The sequence below is a fragment of the Trichechus manatus genome, unplaced genomic scaffold, assembly GCF_000243295.1.
Source record: "Trichechus manatus latirostris isolate Lorelei unplaced genomic scaffold, TriManLat1.0 scaffold00054, whole genome shotgun sequence".
Lineage (NCBI taxonomy): Eukaryota > Metazoa > Chordata > Mammalia > Sirenia > Trichechidae > Trichechus > Trichechus manatus.
Genome location: NW_004443990.1, coordinates 16,672,682 through 16,691,474, shown reverse-complemented (window position 1 = coordinate 16,691,474; position 18,793 = coordinate 16,672,682). Strand labels below are relative to the sequence as shown.

At 51.9% G+C, this 18,793-nt stretch overlaps 1 protein-coding gene across 1 annotated transcript; it reads right to left on the bottom strand.

Annotated features, from left to right (window-relative positions):
- Window positions 1-11,073, bottom strand: IGFBP4 (insulin like growth factor binding protein 4). The gene is made up of 4 exons (XM_004378076.2): window positions 10,450-11,073; window positions 3,428-3,585; window positions 2,458-2,592; window positions 1-756 (listed from the first exon to the last, which is right to left on the bottom strand). Exons 1-4 carry the CDS (start codon window positions 10,796-10,798, stop codon window positions 622-624), a joined length of 777 nt encoding a protein of 258 aa, XP_004378133.1. The 5' UTR covers window positions 10,799-11,073; the 3' UTR covers window positions 1-621.
- Between the last annotated feature and the right edge of the window lie 7,720 nt (window positions 11,074-18,793).

Sequence of the window (18,793 nt, the reverse complement as noted above, 5' to 3'; positions counted from 1 at the left end):
CAGCGAGATCTAGAAGTAGAAAGGGGAGCCTAGCAAGCCTTGGCTTTGGGAGTGGGTCTGGGTCTCATAACCATTGAGCCATCTGCCACCCCTATATCCCTTACCCTCTGACTAGACTGAGAGGAGAAGCGGTCGTCAAAGTACACATCTACTCTTCTCTTCTGACTCTGGGAATAAGAGCTTTCTCCCAGAGGCCTGCACTCACCTTATAGAAGCGGCTCTAAAATCAGAGGAAACCACAGTAAGAGCCCCTAGGACTGAAAACTAGAGCTGGCACATAGTATGTGGTCAATAAATGTTTTGGAAGGCTGGCTGGCTGGCTGGCTGAATGAATGAATGAATGAATGCAGGATTGATTTGGAAGCACAACAGGGCTCCTCATTGCCACTCTCAGACTTCTCAGGCTATCTAAGCCCAAAGAGGACACCCTCTGGCTCTGGCTCACCCCAAGGGCACACTTATGCCCATAAACACACACATGCACACACATACACATACCCCGAGGGAAAATGTCTGGGCCAGAGGCAGAGCCAGGACTCAGACCCAGGCTCAGGGTCAGCTCTGCAGCCTCCAGGGGCAGGGGTAGCAGGGAGCACTGAGCTCCCTGCCTGCTGGCAGGGCTCACTTGCGGAAGCTGTCAGCCAACTGGTGGCAGTCCAGTTCCCCCTTCGGCTCCAGGCCCCCAGGAAGCTTCACCCCCGTCTTCCGGTCCACACACCAGCACTTGCCGCGCTGCCCATCCAGGGCCGGGTGGCACTGCCAAGACAAGGGTATTAGGGGTCAGTCTCAGGCAGGAAAAGAGAGATCCCAAGCAGCCTGCCCCAATCCCAGCCCAACTCCCAAGGCAGACAGTTGCTCCAAGGTGGCCTCTGGGGGTCGAGGCTCCTTCTTGAGTGTGTGTCACCTGAGCTCGCTGGAGAGAACTTGGCCAAGAAGGGGGGGTCCAGAGGGTTTCTGGAAGCAGGGCCCTGAAAAGGTTCTATAGCCCAGCTGGAGGGGAGACTGGATCCATGGGGTTTAAAGATGCAGTTGGATTTGAAAGACTAGGGTTCAGGTTGGAGCTATTTCAAGTGTATGCCCTGACTGAGTTTGGGTATTTAAGAATGGGATTATGGTTAAGAGCAGGATCCAGATTGAGGTTAGGGTTAGGATCAGGATAAAAGTTGCAGCTGAATTAGGAAATGTGACTAAAACTTGAGCTGGGTGAGGGGTAGAGTCTAGGTCAGAAACGGAATTAGGGTAAAGCCTGAAGTCAACGTCAGAACAACTGACCTTGCTGGACTAAAGTTTTGGTTTGAATTATATGGGAGAGGGGGCAAAGGTGAATTTCAGAATCAAAATTAGAGTTGGAGTGAAGGTTGAGTCAAGGGTCAGAATTGGTCTGGGGATAAAGGGTCAAGTGTCAGAACTTTCATTGCAATAAAAATTGGGACAAAGATAAAATTGGTGTTGAGATAAAGGTTGGAGATAGGCTCAGCATTTGTTTGGGGCGCCCTCTCTGTTCCTCTACTCATTGCACACCACCACATACCCTCCCTCCTTATGCCATCATGGGATGTGTAGACCCAGAGGCAGCCTTTCTCCTCCTAGCTAGCCTAGTGGCAGCTCACTTTGTGGCTCTATCTGTAGGGCATGTAAGGGATGGTGTGTGGGTTTACGTCCACAAAGATCTAGAGAAGGATATCTGGCCCAGGGCTCCCCAGGCCACTTCCTGCATGGGGCACCTCAGAGCCCTGCCCAGATATAACATCCTTTCTAGCGCCAAACTCTGAAGAGCCAGAGACAGGATTGGAGCAGGCCAACCCTGCTGAACACCCCAACCTCATGGGTCCTGGGGGCATATCAGGGGGCCCAGTGTACCAAGGGTATAAGTGAGTATGGACGTTGCTGCCTTCATGTCTTCTCCATGGCCCCCTCCTTCCTCTGCTTCCACCCAAAGTTCCTATCTCCAGCTATTAGATCTGGCTTCACCTCCATCCTTACTGTACCACAGGTGATTTTGCTGCTGAGCTTGGGGGAAGGGGCAGGCCAAGGTTCCTCTCTGATTTCTCATACTTAGCCCTCCATTCGCAGATGAAACGTCAGACATTCAGTGACAAGGGAGAACTACTCATAGGAATGGAGTAGGGTTAGTGAGAGAGTGTTGGGAGCCAGAAATTGGCAGAGGTACTAAGGCTACCACAGATGGTGAGTCCAGAGGTGGTGGAAATAACACTCTGTGACTTTGGGTCAGACTTTACCCCTCTCTGGGCCTCAGTATCCTATGAAATAAGTGAGATGGACAAAATGAGCTGAGATTCTGAAGCTGAGGTAGGGCTTAGGGAGGGCTCAAGGGGTTAGGTTTGGGTCGGGGAGGCTCTCCTTCCTGAGATCTCCATCCTGGGCCACCCTATAGAGAGGCCAAGAATGTCCCTGAAGCTGAGGCCAGAGTCGAGCCAGCAGGAGAGTGAGACCCACCTGCTTGGGGTGGAAGTTGCCGTTGCGGTCACAGTTGGGGATGGGGATGATGTAGAGGTCCTCGTGCGTGCGGCTCTGTGAGGCGGCCAGCCGCTCCAGGGCCCGGTGCAGCTCGCTCTGGCAAGAGCCCTGGGGCTTGGGGAAAGGAAGAAACTGCTCAGCAGAAGGGAGAGAGGAGGCAGAAGGACCAGACCTGGGGGTCAGAGCTAAATAGGGGCTGAGTGTCCTGAAAGGAGGGACAAGGTCTGGAGGCTGGGCAGAGGCCAATGAGGTATAGGGAGAGACTTGGATTCAGGTGACACTGACAGGAAGGACAGAGGGACATTGAGGAGAGGGTCTTAAGCCAAAGAGCTCCCAAAAGGAGAGGTATAACGTGATGGGACCTTGTGGGAAAAGAAAGAGGCCATGAGAAGCACATGGAGAAGGACCGGGAGGGAGCCATTTCTAAGCCAGAGGGATAGACAAAATAATGCAATTAATAACATGTAAGACCCAGGCATGGATCCCTCAGAACCACCCATCAGAAAGGACATTAGCCAGACCCTGGAGCAAGTTCCCAAGGCCCCCTGTTATGGCCAGCATTAATCTTTTTGTTACTGGAAATGTCTGCGGTGGGGGATTCAAGAGAAGGGCCAAGAAACACCAGGGGGCTCGGGGCAAGAGTGATTTACCAACCAGTGCAGAAGTATTTCAGTATTTACCAATTGGTTCAGCTGTACCAGTGTACATAACTGATGAGCAGGAAAAACATCCCAAGCAAAGGAATGAAGATTCTCTCTGGGTCCTGATGATACATACTATATGCATCTTACACACAGTAGGCATCCAAAGAATGTTTGCTGAACGAACATCTCTGGATCTGGTGTGGTGTTGGGAGAGGCGTGCATGCATACGTGTGTGCGCGCATGCGTGTGTGTGCATGCGCGCGCCTGCCTATCTGCATGCAGGCTCATGGGTCAGAAGTCCTCACCAAGGGCCGGGCGTCCTCCCGAAGAACCCCGGTGATTTTCATCTTGCCCCCATTTGTGTTCCGGTCTCGAATTTTGGCGAAGTGCTTCTGCAGGCACCTGCGGTCATGGGCACTGCAAGGGCTGAAGCTGTTGTTTGGATGGTCACTCTCATCCTTGTCTGTAGTCAGGCCAAGATGGGGAGAGGTCAGCACCGGAGAAGAACAAAGCATTTTACCAACATCCAGACCCCTATTATCTTGGGGAACCTACACCCTCGCACTGGAGAAGGGCAGGGGGCACCTATGGAGGGCAATGAAAGCAGCCCCCCATCTCCCCCCCCCTCGCTTGTGTCCCCTCAGGAGAATATTCCCCTTGAAGTCCTTGACTTGTCCCTCACCCCACCCAGTCCAGTCCTCAGATGAGTCACAGCTGCAGCTGCCCAGACGGCAGGAGGGTCCCCTGAGCCCTGCACGGAGGTCTAGGGCAGGCAGATCGGCTCCCCCACCAGATCTCAGATCTCATCCCTTCCACCATTCAGCTCCTCCCACCATCGCCCTCTCTGTCTGCTCTCTCTTCCTGTCTCCTTTCCTGCTCTTTTCAGCATCCGGCTGAGCCAGTCAGGGCATCCCCAGAACTGTGGGCTCTGCTGACCCTCTTCCAAATGGCCAGAATCAGAGTTTCCATGAGTGATGTGAAATTTGGCCCAAAGACTCTCCCCATTGGCTGGGTGGGAGAGAAGAAGTGGGAGTGGGTGTGTATGCCTACATGTGAAAGTGCATGTGTAACACATCCTGTGCGGCCCCAGGACCAAGATACACTCACACGCCCCTTCAGTCCTCCCCTCATGTCTCCCGTCCATAGACTTCAGACCCCACCCAAACTCCATGTCTGTTGCCCAGAGCCAGGAGGCAGGGGCGGTGAGGTTGGACCCTCATCGCCTCCCTAGGATCTGCTGAAGGCTCTATCTGAACTCAAAAAAAACCCCATCCAGAAGTCCCAGAATCATAACCACAGCTCCTCCCTCCAGGCAGCCAAAACCGGAATACAGGGTTGAGCTGGAGAAAGAGGCTGGAACACCTCTCCACAGATCAGAGCCACCTCTGAAATGCTCGGTCTTGGCAGCTCGCTGCCACTGCCGGCCTGAGTGCAAAGCCCCTGCCAGCATTCCAGATGTTGGTAGCCAGACAGGAGGTTACATCTGGTTTGCGTCAGGATTTTTTTTACTGAGGAGTTAGCAGGTTCCTCCTCGCGTGGCTGCAGTCCCAGAGCCGCCTCTGGGTCAAATGGTATTTTTCTGCCTAGCCAAAACTGAGGGTTAGTTCTCTTTTTATTTTTATTCTCTTAGTTTTAGGGGCATGGAGGAAGCATGTGGATAACTAGAAACGAGGCAAGGAGGAATCTAGACCCTCAGAAAATCTTTGTCAAGATTCCACATCACAGTTATTTATAAAATTGAGTCACCAAGAATGGGAAGAAGGTGTTGTCACCAGTAGAAGGCTGGCTTAGAAAGAGGAATTAAAGGGAAGGAATAAATGGAGCAGACAGATATAATCATTCCTTCTGGATATTTAACATGGGGAGAGGTCAGCACCAGGGAAGAACAAAGCATTTTACCAACATCTAGACCCCTATTATCTTGGGGAACCTACACCCTCGCACTGGAAGGACTCAGAAAGTCCACAGAGAGGACTCTAGTCCACAGATGACATCAAGTTCCTGAGAGTCAACCAAGAAGAGAACACTATAGCAAGATCTCTCAGTCAGGATTGTTCCAAGGGGGCCATGAAAAGATGGACCCTGGGCCCTCAGCTAGGAACCACAGAAAAGATCTGGGATTCAGGCTCTTCCCTGGAGACCTTTCCAAGGAGCCTCTCTGGCCAAAAAAGACCCACGCTGACCAGTGATTCCCCCACTCCTCTAATTTGCATGAAGTCACAAGGCTTGTGGATCAGGTCAGAGTCTCAGGGGTGTAGGCTGGGCTGAGGGAGGGAGAGAAAAGGGAAATGGGAACCTAAAAGAATTAGAACCCAGTCTTGGAATGACAGAGGATGAGCCAAGATGTGAACAAAGGCCCCACCATTTTACCTGGGGAGGGTTGGAGGAGATCACAGTGACTTGTTTGCTATGGCCCAGAAACTAACTCTAGGGGGGCATCCTTCGAACATGGGGAGGTTTTGTTGTTTTTTTTTTTTTGCTCTGTGTGCGCTCTCTTTTAATGACCATAAAGGAGAGCACTACTTTGCACAATAATACTTGTTCCTCTTGGTAAATGGGCAGAATGTTCTTGGGTTCGAGGAGTAAGGAAGAGTTTTCTAGCAAATAGGGCTGCCTCAGGAGGTAGAGAGCTCCCCCTATAGGTGTAGCGCATCAGAACGGTAGCTAGGCCTCAAGAATCTAATGAGATCTGGAGTAGAAGCTCAACTACAACTATATTTTCCAACGTTGCTGGCCTGGGTGCAGACTCTTGGGGAATTATTAATGGATATTTGAGATGTTTATCCTCTAACTTAGTTACTGTTTGCTGTGAGCTGCCGTCCAGAAAGCTTCCAATTCATGGCGACCACATGCACAATGAGATTGGACCATTGTGATCTATAGGATTTACATTGGCTGATTTTTGGAAATAGATTACCAGGCTTTTCTTCCTAGTCTCTCTAACTTAGAGGGTACCATTAAAGAGAAAAACTGGATCCGCTTACTGAAACCCGGGGCTGCGTGGGGCATGGGGTGAGCCTGGAAGCATAACTTATATTCTTATGTTGGTATTGCCCTATGTCATATATACCCAGTTTTACCAGCTGTCATCAAGGCAATTCCAACTCATGATGACCCTAGGGTTACCTGGGAAAGGGTAAGTAGGCAGCCTGCTTGGCCTCCCCTTTCGTGATTTCCCCAGTGCCTGGCCCACTTATCCCTAGCTCACATCTAAGCTTAGAGTAGAACACATCAGCTAGAGAGAGCAGACTCCTTACTCATTCTCATGAGGACACAAGAATACAGAATAAATCCATATTAGCCCATTCAGACAGGCTGGGACTCAAGAATCACAGATGTATACAAACAATCACGTGTCCAGACACACATTCTCCCATGCGTGCACACCCTCATGCCCTCAGGCACTCTGACCCTACCCTGGTCAGACACACAGACCCGGGGTAGGGTACAATGATTTTGGCAGTCTCCCTGCACCATGGCTTGTTGACTTTCCATTTAATCTGTAACTTCTCCTTGCCCAGCTTTGCTTAACTGGTAGACTAAGGACCCACCCCGGGATCCACCCCTAGGCACTGGGTTTGGGGCAGTGAGGGTTGTAGCCTCGAGTACCCTGAAAATATTAACCTTCCCAGCTCCAAAGCTGGCTAAACACTTGCTGCTGGGGATTCAGCCACCTCGTGCTGCCCACCCAGGTAGTGCCCTCTGGAAAAATCCCAACCCCTGTGGGCTCTCTGAGCAGGAGTTGGAGTTGGGCCTGTCCCTTTGAAAGGTTTGACCTCTGAAAGGCTTGTTTGAGAGGTGGAGCTTCCAGGGTATATCAGGTCATTTCCTCCAGCCCCTTGCTTGGAGCTAGGCGAACTGACAGCCAGCCACCAGGGAAACTGGTCTCTGCTCCAACAACAGAGGAAGGGAAGAAGCCCAAAGAGAAAAGAGGCTTCACAGCCTTGGTACCACCAGTTGCAAAGTTCCTGGTTAAAGCTAGAGGATTTCCTCTTTCCTGCTGCCTGATTTCACCCCAATCAGCCATAATCTAGAGGGTCACCCACCTGCTCTGCAAGAGAAGTCTTTACTTTTTTCCCTGGACTCTGGCTGAAGAAGCCAAAACCACCCGCGCTGAATGCCAAGCCCAAAGGGCATCCCCCTCACTGAAATACCATGTTGCTGGCCTCAGACTAAGGAGTCGGGTAAGGAAAGCTGGCCTGTCTTTTCCATGTTTACAGCAGCAAAAGGCACCAAAGTTCACCCACCTCTCTCAGCTCCTCTGAATGTCCCACCATCCCCATCATTGCTCTAATTTATTGAGCTCTTACTCCATGCCAGATACACCAACCCTGTAAGGCAGGTCCTGTTATCATCCCATTTTACAGATGAGGAAACTGAAGTAGACTGGATGGAGAAGGAAGCAAGACTTATCTCTGTAGTTCCTACGTCTTGAAAGGGCAGGACTCCTTCATACCCAAGGCATCAATAACTCTGGCTTTGCCAGTACTAAAGAAAAAATGTTAAGTAGCCATGCTCCTCCTTCCCCCTTCCCCCAAGGCACAGAATTTCTGGGAAGGCCCTGTTCTCATGACTTAACTGGATTCCCAGTACTGAAGTGGGGGAGACAATATTTGCTGCATTGACTAAAAATTAACCCAGCTTGTATGTTCCCTAATCCTGTCCCAGAGGGACCCAGACTACACTTAAAGAACTCCCCAGTTCAAGCGCTGTGTCCACTCCCCCCAGATTCCATCAGCACCACTGATACAGAATTTGTGGAATTCTGACGCACATGTTCCACCCCTCTCACCTCCAGTAACCTCAGCTGTGTTAACCCACAACCTGGCTCTCTAGCTTAGGAAACTGGGGGCAGGAGGGCAGTGGAGGTGGGGGAAGCTGGAGAGGGAAGGAAGAGACCTGTCCCTGGGGCAAATAGGAGGCAGTTGGACCATACTAGGCCAAGGGAGGAGACGTGCCAAGTAGCTACCTTCCCCCAAACCACCTGCTGAAGCTCAGCCCCAAGAAGATAAGGCAGAAAGAAGGGCCTGATACCCTCCACCAAACTATTCCCCAGGCAGGAGGGCCTAAGCCTTGGACCTAGGAGGGACAGTGGCCTATCAATAGGGTAAGGCTAAAGAGGATAGTAGGGATGGGGCAGAGTCCTACCTATCTTGTCTCACCAGAGACTCTGCAGGGTTGCTGCACAACTCTAGGGGGCGCCTTTCACATGGTGCAGTGTGGCCCAGGCTGTGGCAGGGGGTGCTTCTGTGATGAATAGGAGACGAGAGGGCATGGGCAGAGCTTGCCAAGTAGGTACCTAGTTCCTCCAGATTCCTTAGGTTTCCCCTGATATTTTCCCCCAGATATTTGCATGCTCCCCATGGGTGGAAGAAAAGGCAAGGGGTGGGGGGGGGTTGTTAGAGACCTCTGTAATCCAAAGGGGACCTAAAGACACCCCCATTCCTAGGTGTCCACATGGCAATCACAAACTGTTGGCATCATGCCCTCCAAAACCCTAGGGAATCAAATTTTCCTCCACTACAGGATGGGGTACTCCTACCCAACCAGGGAAGAAGGCGTGCCCAAGACCCTCTGAGGGCTCTTCTGACCCAGGTTCAAGTTGGTGAGAGAGAAGGAGGATACCAGCCATCCTTATCTGATGGCAGACACCCGCTGGCTGGTGGAGGATGGAGATGCAAAGGGAAAGTGGCCTGTTATATCCAGTAAGCTCAGCCCTCACTCCCAGTCTGGTCTGGTACCAGTGAGCCTCCTCTCCTACTGGCACTGGTATCTCCACCCCAGGATCAGCGACTTACTCCCTCAAGACCCCCCCCCTTCCAGATGTGCCGGGTGCCAGGCTGGCATTTCTCCTAGAATGTTTTCTGCTGACCCATCTCTCCCTGCCTGGGGGCAGGAAGGGCAGAGAGGCCCAAGGCCCAGACCCCTGGGGTCCACCTCCTTCCTGTTTTCCCTGCATCCTGCTTTCCTCCAGCTAACAAGCTGCAGAAGATTGAGGAAGTGGAGCGATCTGGGACCCAGGGCAGGAAGCTCGGGCCGGAGTCCCAGCATCCGGACTGCAACAATGGAAGCTTCAAGCACCAGGAAAAGAGACAGACACAGGCAGAGGCACAGAGAGAACAAAACAGAGTCAGAGGCGGAACGAGAAACAGAGGTGGAGAGATTCCAAAAGTAACAGAGGAAGAGAGAAACAAAGACAGAAAGAGAAACAGTGACAGAGACGCAGAGAGAAAGAGACTGAGAGAAAAGTGAGAGAAGCAGAGTGACAGAAACAGAAACTCGGAATAAGATGGAGAAAGAGAAAGAAACTGAAAACGGGCAGAAGATATTGAGGAAAAAAGAGCTTGAGAGTATTAGTGAAACTAGAGGTTGAGAGACAAAACAAGAAAGAACAAAAGCATTAAGAAAAAAAGGAAAGAGACTGAGAAAGATTATAAGGAGAAACTGAGAGGCTCACTGAGAAACGGACAAATAGAAAGTTTAACAAAGGGATTAGGGCAAAGGGCCTTCTAAGAGTTCTCTTTTCTCTCCTTCTTTATCTCTCTGTCTTAGTCTATTTCTGTCTCCCCTCTTCTCTATTCCTTATCCCACACCAGTTAGTTTTCTGCAGCTCTCGGCTGGGAGCCAAGACTAGTTTCTCTTCTGCCACCTCAGATGGCACCTGCAAGGAGAAAGAAGAGGAGTGCCTGTATACCAGGGCAGGCAGAGGTGCCCAGGCCTGGCAAGGAGACCCTTGTCTTCCCATTACCTTTCAAATAGCTAGATGAGCTGGCATGGGGCTTTGGGGAAGGGCAACTCTGAGGCACCTCTAATTTGCACAGCCCACTCCACCCCACCTCAGTGTCAAAAGTTAGGTCACAGTTCCTCAGGCCCCTGAGGTTTCACCTGCAGTCAGGGTGAGGGGAGGTCCCTTGATTGGGAACAGAAGGCTGTGCCCACCTGCTACCCCTATTCTCCAGTTATCTGGCCCTAGACCGCTGACCTGCAGGCGGCTGGCTGGACCAGGTCACTGAATTTGCCACTGTGGCACCAGCAGCCAGGCCTACCATTGACACCACACTCCTCAAACAAGCATCCCTGGGAGGTTTGAGATGAAGGGATGGGACAGAGTCCCCCTTGAGAATGGCAACAGGCTGCTAGGGACTCGGTAGTAGTTTCCTTGGCTGAGCCTGTCCCATGCCACTCCGGCCCTTGCCACGTACCTGCCTTCTCCCCAACTCACAAGGGGTTTTAAACGGCCTTCCAGGCTAGCCAGAATGGCTGCTAGAAGAGGCTGCTGGAAGGTGAGCGACTAGGGTGGTCATGGGTGGTCCGGGGGACCCCTTACCAGAGGGCTGCAGGCTTTCCTGGATGGCCTCGATCTCCGCCAGCTCCATGCACACGCCTTGCCCATGCATCAGCGTGTGCAGGGGCTTCTCCACCCCACGGGGCGGGTAGCAGCGCAGGCCCGAGCCGCAGCGTGGGGTGTACACCCCGCAGGGCATCCCTTTGCCCAGGGCGCAAGTGGCGCAACAGCCGCAGCCGGGCTCCCGCACCAGCTCCTCGCAGCCCACGGGGGGGCGGCAGCGCGCCAGCTTCTCCTCGGAGCAGGGCGGACAGTGGATGGCTTCGTCGCCCAAGCTCGGCCCGGGCCCGGCAGCCAGCAGCAGCGCGGCCACGAGGCAGAGGGGCAGCATGGCCGGGCGAGGACCGGGTGCAGGCACGGGGCGCGGGCGGGGAGCGCGGGTGCGTGGGCCAGCGGCGGGGGGCACAAAGCGGCAGCGCCCGGCGCCCTGGAGGACCCGACCCGGAGGGCGCGGGGAGACGGGGCGGCCCGGCTAGTAGATAGGGACGGAGCCAGGAAAGTTAGCAAGCCGGCCGAAGTGGAGCGAGCCTGGCCACCGAGGCGCTGCGCCGCATCCTCGGCCCGGCCCAGGCGGCGGGCGGCGGGGTGGCAGGGGACTGAGCGGCTGCCCAAGACCGGCTCCCCCGGACTTTATACAGGCCCCTGGCCACACCCCCAGCGCCTTCCCAGAGGTGGGGGAGCCGGGCCCGGCGAGGGGGAGAGGGAGAGGCGGTCGTTAGTGGGAGGGGGCGCTGTCCTGAGTCCCCATCGCCCCTGCGGCCGCTACAACATCTAAAAGTCCTTTTCTGCCGAAGAAGGAAGCGGCGCAGTTTGGAAGCGGTGTCAGGCCCGCCGAGAGCGGCTCGGAACCAGAGCCGGGAGGGGAGGGAAAGAAGAGAGAGGGAAGCGAAGAGGTTGCTCCTGGGCCCCCTCCCCCGACCGTGGAGGATTCTTCTCCAGCCCCTTCAAGCCACCTGCAGTCCCCCACACTGAGAACAGGACCTAGTCCTGACTCCCGGCTCCACAGATTCAGTCTCCCTAACAGAGTCCTTTCCACCCTACCCCAGTGCTTCCAGGCTCAATCCCTGGAGACCAAGTGGGGTAAGGCAGAGAAAAGGGTACAGGCCCACAACCAGAGGTACTGAAGGGCCTGGTGTCCCTAAGACGTTAATAGACTTAGTTGTACTTCCCCATTTCTTCCCACTTGCCCCTGCCAAACCTCGCTCCCTGCCCCGCACCCCCATCTCTCCAGGACTCACTTGGGTCCTAGTCCACCCTGCCTTCCCCAGAATGGAATGGATCGAACTCCCAGGGAGGGAGGTGTCAAGCCACTTCCTCCTTGCTGGGTGTTTGCCTCTACTGCCCAGACCCGCTCTTGGGCTCCAGGAGATTGCCACTCAGTGTACAAGTTGTGCACTGCACAACTCCGGGGGGCACCATTCCTCTTGTAGTTGCTGTAGATTTGTATAGTTATTGGGACAGTTTTCCAGCAGATGGCGACCAAGAGTTTTGAGGAAGGGGTGCCTTTTTCCAATTCACAGTGTTGCTGATTGGGCTAGTGTTGGGGCTGGCTTGCCCCTCTGTGGGATCCCTATTGTTGCGTTTATGCCTTTATATTCCACCCTCTCCCCAGTGCCACTGGGATTGGGTGGGGCCCTAGAGTAGCATCTGGAGGCAGGACTCATCTCCTAGAGTGCCTCTCAAAACCAGTTGCCAGCTAGTAAGCTCCAACTCATGGTGACCCCAAGTGTGTCAGAGTAGAACTGTGCTCCTAAGGGTTTTCAATGGCTGATTTTTCAGAAGTAGATTGCCAGGCCTTTCTTCCCGATTCCCTCTCAGATCCCCCTAATATTCACCCATCCTCCCGCACAAAGGCTCCGGCTATCCTGGACCAGGTTTCAGGGTAAGGTTGCCTGTCCAGGCATAATTGGTGGCCCACTGTGGATTTTTCTGGGAAAGGAAGGGTTTGGCCTAGAAAGCTGCAGGGTAGCCGGGCTGAAGTGAGGTTCTGAGGCCCCCTTCCTGCTTCCTCTCCCAGGGTAGGAGTCTTTCAGCCTCGCAGGGCTGGGCTACCCCCTACTCCTTTCTGCAAGTGCAGATTGATCGAGTGATAGGAGGGAGACAGGGCTGGAAGCTGGACCTTTAGGGACAGGATCAAAAAGTTGCAAACTGATGGCACCTACTGGCAGCCATCAGAACTGCAGAGGGACAGAAGGACAAGATTCTCAGATTCTCTCCATCCCATCTCATGACGGACTGGGGTCCATTCCGCACCATCTGCCTTGGACAAGGACAAACAGAGCCAGGCTCCTCAATTCCCTAGGGGAAGCCCAGCCTGTTCCTGACTCAGAAACCTGCCCCTAGCCCTCCCTGTACCCACCTCCTTTATCATTACTGAACCCAGTTCTGCCACCAACTCATCGTGTGAACTTGGACACTGTCCCCTCAGAGCTTGAATGTCCCTAATTGTAAAATGGAGACAGATCATCCCCACCCAGCCTACCTCTTGAAGCTCTTGTGAGAATAAAAGGGGACAAAGAAAGATGATTCTGATTCCAAAGCCAGACTTGGCCCCTAGACAGCACAGCTGGGAAGGGTAAAGGTGCTGGAACACCAAGGAAGGAGTGCAAGAGAAGCAGCAGGCTGGACTGAAGCCAAGAGATATGACTGGGGCAAGTGCCGGTGAGTGTGAGAAGTCTGGAAAGATTTCCAGGTGAACGAGAGGCCCACACCTCCCCCCTAGCACCTCCCCCCATCCTCTGGTGTCCTTCACGCCCTCCCTTCTTTGTCTGGGACAATCCTAGAGAGGCAGGGTAACAACAGGAGGCCTTCAGATTGCCTCACCACCATCTATGCAACACACATTGACTGAGCACCTACTACAGTAAAACCTGTGAAAGCCAGAACCTGTCTAAGGTGGAAACCTATCAGAGAAGGAAAACGCAAATATTTTCCACTAATAGGCAGAGATAGAAAAGTGGTAACACTGCACCCTGTCAAAGGCAGAAAACTTGTGAAACCCAGAAAAATAAGGCAGTCCTGTCGAGTTCCGGCTCTCACAGTATTCACTGTACAATCCAGGCTTTGTGCTATTTACCAGGAACATGGAGATGCCCTCAAGGAGCTCACTGCCTAGTGAAGGGAGACAGTATGTAACTAAAATAAGCCCAAGAAGTGTGCAGGTTCCCTAGGACAGTTTTCTAGGGGGCACTGTGGGCACCCAGAGGCACAGTAGTCAGTTCTACATCCAGGGCATGGAAAGCCTTCACTGACGTGACCCTCAAGCCTACAGTCTTCCGTGCATCAGCCTGACCTGGATTCTAATCCCAGCTCTGCCACTGGATTCACTGGAGAACCTCAAACAAGTTACTTAAGCTCTGTGAGCTTCAGTTTTACCATCTGTAAAATGGGGGAGAGAAGAAGGGGGAATACATTGAATTGTAGCGTCCTTTCCAGCTCCAAGCTCCAGCAGTCCGGGAACCTAGGACCTCTGGTGTCTGTTTGCATGGTCCAAAGGCCCATGCTGGCATGACTCCCTACCCTCTAGAGTCTGCCCTATTTCCAGGCTGATTGTCACCGACAGGTCTTCTCTCCCTCATTAACTGAAGCCTGCACAGGAGATGAGCCAAGTGGATGATGTTGGTCCTTGTGAGAGCTCTGTCGCCATGCAGAGAGGTAACAAGGCTCACCCCAGGGCATATAGCTAGTAAGAATCGAGCCAAGATTTGTGCCAAAAATATTTTCTGCCTGCTATGGACTTGGCCCTCCGTGCCATGCTGCCTCTCCTGCCAGAGCCATCGCCAGCCAGTCACGGGCTCAGGACTCAAGGAAGATGGGGGTGGGGGGAGGAGAAGAAGGTGCCATCTCGGAGAATCTATCCAGAGGATAGATTGCAAAGTAGAGCCACAGAGAGGACTCTGAGCAAAGAGAGCCAAATTTCAGGGTGAGAAGATTGTTTACCTCATCTTCCTCCTGACACCTGCTGGGTCAAAGAGCAGGGTGCCTGCTTGCCAGGGTACCTCTTGGCGTGACAGATTAGGAGCCCAAAATCAGAGCAGACCCTTTGCTTTCCCCACCCTCCCTGGAGGGCCTGCAGGCTCTGCCTCCTGCTCCCTCAGCCCTGGGGAACAGAGTGTTCTCTACCCCTTAGGAAACCCAAGGATACTACTCCAAGGGACCTCTGAACCAGAGAGACACTTAAAAGGGCTCTAGGCTTAGAGAAACTCCACAGAGGGGGCCTCAGACTCAATCAAACCCCAGAAACAGGGCTGGGATCCAGTGAGATTCCCAGCACCCGCACATACAGGGGCCTTTATTCCCCAACTGCATGCTTCCCTCTTTCCCTATCAGCACTAACTGTTAAAACCAAACCCATTGCCATCGAGTCAATTCTGACCAGTCATGCTTGCTGCTTATCCCCAGGCCTCTCTTTCTAGCCTCATCATTCCATACCTGGAGCCAGGATCTCTGGTCCCTCATGCCAGCCTTTGTGCCTCATACCCTCTTTCCTCCTCATCCCGGCCCACTTCACCCCAGCCTTCCTCTTCCCCCTACCCAAGAGGACATCCTGGTCTGAGGGGTCTCCCAAGCTTGGTGATGACCAACCCCTCCCCACCCAAGGAAAGGAAAGGTAAGTAAATTGCAGAAGAGGAAGGGGAAAGAGAGTGACACTGTGTGTCTCCCTTGCCTCATCTATGAAATGGGGACTATAACCATACCTACCTCATAAGATTGTTGGGAGAAGCTGTGTAGTGTGAGGGTTAAGAGATATACCTCATTTAAGAAATACGTGCAAAAAAACATAGGATATCACTACATGTCATAGATTGAAATGTGTCCCCAAAAAATATCTGTCAGCTTGGCTGCATCATGATTCCCAGTATTGTATAATTGTGTACCATTTTGTAATTGATGTGATTTCCTTATGCGTTGTAAATTCAATCATTATGATCTAATAAAATGGATTAGCGGCCATTATACTGATGAGGTATACAAGATTGGATAATGTCTTAAGCCAATCTCTTTTGAGATATAAAAGAGAGAAGTGAGCAGAGACACATGGGAGCCTCATACCACCAAGAAAGCAGTGCCAGGAGCAGAGCATTCCTTTGGACCTTGAGGTTCATAGCTGAGATGCTCCCAAACCAAGGAACGATTGATGACACAGACCTTTCTCCAGAGTCAACAGACAAAGCCTTCCCCTGGAGCCGACACCCTGAATTTGGACTTGTGGCCTCCTGGACTGTGAGAGAATAAACTTCTCTTTGTTAAAGCCATCCACTTGCGGTATTTCTGTTATAGCAGCACTAGATGACTAAGACACTCCATCTACCAGATTGGTAAAAATTTTAAATACAATACCAAAGGTTGGCAAGGATGTGGAGTAAGGAGACTGTCATAGAATGCTGGTAAGAAAACAAATTTGTATAACCACTTGGAAGCAACCAACAATTCTACTCCTAGATATATGCCCAACAGAAGTATGTGTGCGTGTATATATTCTGAAAGACATATACATAGCAACATTATTCAAAATAGCCAGAAACTGGAATCCATAACAGAATAGACAAATCTATATTTTTACCATGAAATACTACACAATGAAAACGAATGAACTGCAGCTACACCCAACAGCATGGATGAATCAACAATGTTGAGCAAAAGATTACTTACTGTCTGTTTCCATTTACATAAAATTCAAAAGCAGGCCAAAATAATCTATGGATTTAAAAGTCAGGATAGAGGTTACCTTTGGGGGAAAGGGTGGGATTAGCGACTGTGAGGGGTCTTGTGGGGTGCAAGTAATGTTTATTATTTGATCGTTGTTGTTAGCTGCCGTCGAGTCAGTTCCAACTCACGGTGGGTGACCCTATGTGCAACAGAACAAAAATACTGCCCAGTCCTGCGCCATCCTCATAATCATTGTTATGCTTGAGTCCATTGTTGCAGCCACTGTGTCAATCCATCAATTTGGTTACACGGATGTATTTACTATGTGAACATTCATTGAGCTAAGCATTTCTTATTTCTGCAGTTTTCTGTATATACATTATACTTCAATTTAATTTTTTTTTTGTTTGTTTATTTTTTTAAAGAGTGCCGGCTCTTGAGTCAGCCTGCCTGGGATGGATTCCTGGCAGTAGACTTAGGATTGGTTACCAGCCCTCTCTGTGCCTCAGTGTCATCATGTTTCATATTAAGTGAGTATTATATAGGATGGCCATGATGATTGCATGAATGAATCCCTGTAAAATGCTTAAAATGGTGCCTGCCACCTATTAAATGCCCAATGAATATTAGTTATTAGCCACAACCAGCCAAGTGAGCAAGAATAAGAGTCCTGGAGCCAAAATGTCTGTACTGAACTCTGGCTTGGCCATTTACTAGTTCTGCGACTTAGGCCAAGTGGCATCTTCCTCTTACCCTCAAATGCCCTCAGTTGTAAAAGAGGGATAATACCAGCCCAGCCTGATAAGGGTATGTGAGAACCTGCTGAGACAATGCATGTAAGGCATTTAGCACAGTGCCTGGCACAGATTAAAGCTCAATATATGTTAGCCATTATGACTACTGATCCCCAAGATAACCCTATAGACCCATTTTATAGATGGGGCCCCAGGCGGTAAAAAGACTGGCTTAAGGTCACATGCAACTAAGTGTGATTCAGACTCATTTATGGGATGTCAGAGCCTGTGTTCCCTCCACACGCAGGCTTGGGCCCTCTGCATCCTCCAACCGGCACCCCCACCCCACCTCCAGAGGCGCCACTGCCTTGGAGAGTTTTCCCCAAACACCAATAACATCTCTTCCTCCTGCCAGGCTACTCTGCTACCACTGAAGCCCTTGTCTTCCCAGCCTCAATTGTCAGGGTTCTATGTGCCCAGAGGCTGTTGTGTCTTCCCTGCCCACCCAGCTCTGGTGCCAGACTGATAGTTGTGCTGGCCTCAGTCAGGGAGCTGGGCGTGCAGTACCTGATCCTACCCAGGCTCTCCCCACCAGCACACAAGTAAGCAGGGAAGGAGGGAAGGGTCCGGAGCCCGAGGAGGCGAGATGGCCAGGGAAGCAGATGGATGCTGGGTAGAGACACTCAGCACCTGGCCCCCTATCCTACCCCTCTCTTTCTGGGTCCCACCCTAATTCCTCCCAAGGACCTTATCTGGGGTTTTCTCCAATTCCAGAGCTGGGGAGGGGAATGACAAGTCCACCACATTTGGAGACATAACTGGATTTCTCATCCCATTCCCTAGGTTGTCTTGCTGCTGCATTGCAGTCATCTGCAGAGACATCTTTCTGTGGGCCTCAGTTTCCCCACCTGTATAATGAGGTTGAGTTAGTAATCCAGGAGCCAACCTAGTCCCTTCTCTCTTCCATGTCCATCCCGCTTTGCTTCCTGACCCACCTACTGCATGTGCCTGCCCTACTGGGCCCCTGAATGTCAGGTAAGTGCCAGCCTGGGTGAGAAATTCCCAGGGACTCTGGAATCCTCCAAGATGGCAGTGGGGGTGGGGTGGGGAAACAAAAGGAGATTGAGGAGCTGAGGTTTAGAAGAAAGCCCTTTCATCCCCACTTCCATCTCTTTTTATGGCCTGTCTGCTCCAACAGAGAGCAAAGAAAGAGGGGTCCCCTAACCCAGAAGGTGAAAAGGAGCTTGTGGGAAAGCTCAGGGTATTGGAGTCTAGTCTTCAGGGGCCCTCAGAAATCCCTGGCCTCCAAGCGCCACCCTGTGGCCCAGATCAGCACCACCTTTGGAGGGAGCAGCCAGATCAGAGGTGAGAGGTGAATGGTATGCAGTTGGTGGGTGAATGATGACTGGGGGGGTGGGGAGGTGGTGGTAAATGGTGAGCGGAGCTGGATGGATTGAGCGGGTAGAGTGGGTAATGAATGGGTGGTGGGTAAATAACAGGTGGAAGCATTGTTTGGGTAGAAGAGAGATTGAGGGCTCTCTGTGCCACAGGTCCAGGGCAAAGATGGTGACAAGAATCTCAAACCATGAACCAAGTTTCCTTCTGAGGAAATTTCTATATTCATATCCAAGTACTGGATATGATAAGCCTGGAACCCGATAGACAGTAAATGATTCTATGGGTGGCCCAATCAGTGCCCCATCCCCAGGTCCATCTTAGATGTCCCTAAGTGACCTCAGGGCCAAGGGCAGTTTTATGCACACATACACACACATTCTCTCTCGCTCTACTCCCTTTGGGATTCTTGGGTTTAGCCCCATTGCCTTCTCCTACAAGTGCCCCCCAACCCTAAATGCATGCTCTCACCTCTGTGGTTCACCTCCACCCCTCTTATCTCTCCTTCCAGGAAAATGGAATTGGACCTCCTGGTGCCTCAGTTGCCC

Excerpts from the sequence above, each read along its gene's own strand:
- IGFBP4 (XM_004378076.2), bottom strand. The coding sequence starts at position 10,798 with ATGCTGCCCCTCTGCCTCGTGGCCGCGCTGCTGCTGGCTGCCGGGCCC. Across the intron at positions 3,586-10,449 it reads GGAAAGCCTGCAGCCCTCTG|ACAAGGATGAGAGTGACCAT; the intron begins GTAAGGGGTCCC and ends GCCTGACTACAG. Across the intron at positions 2,593-3,427 it reads GGGAGGACGCCCGGCCCTTG|CCCCAGGGCTCTTGCCAGAG; the intron begins GTGAGGACTTCT and ends CCTTTCCCCAAG.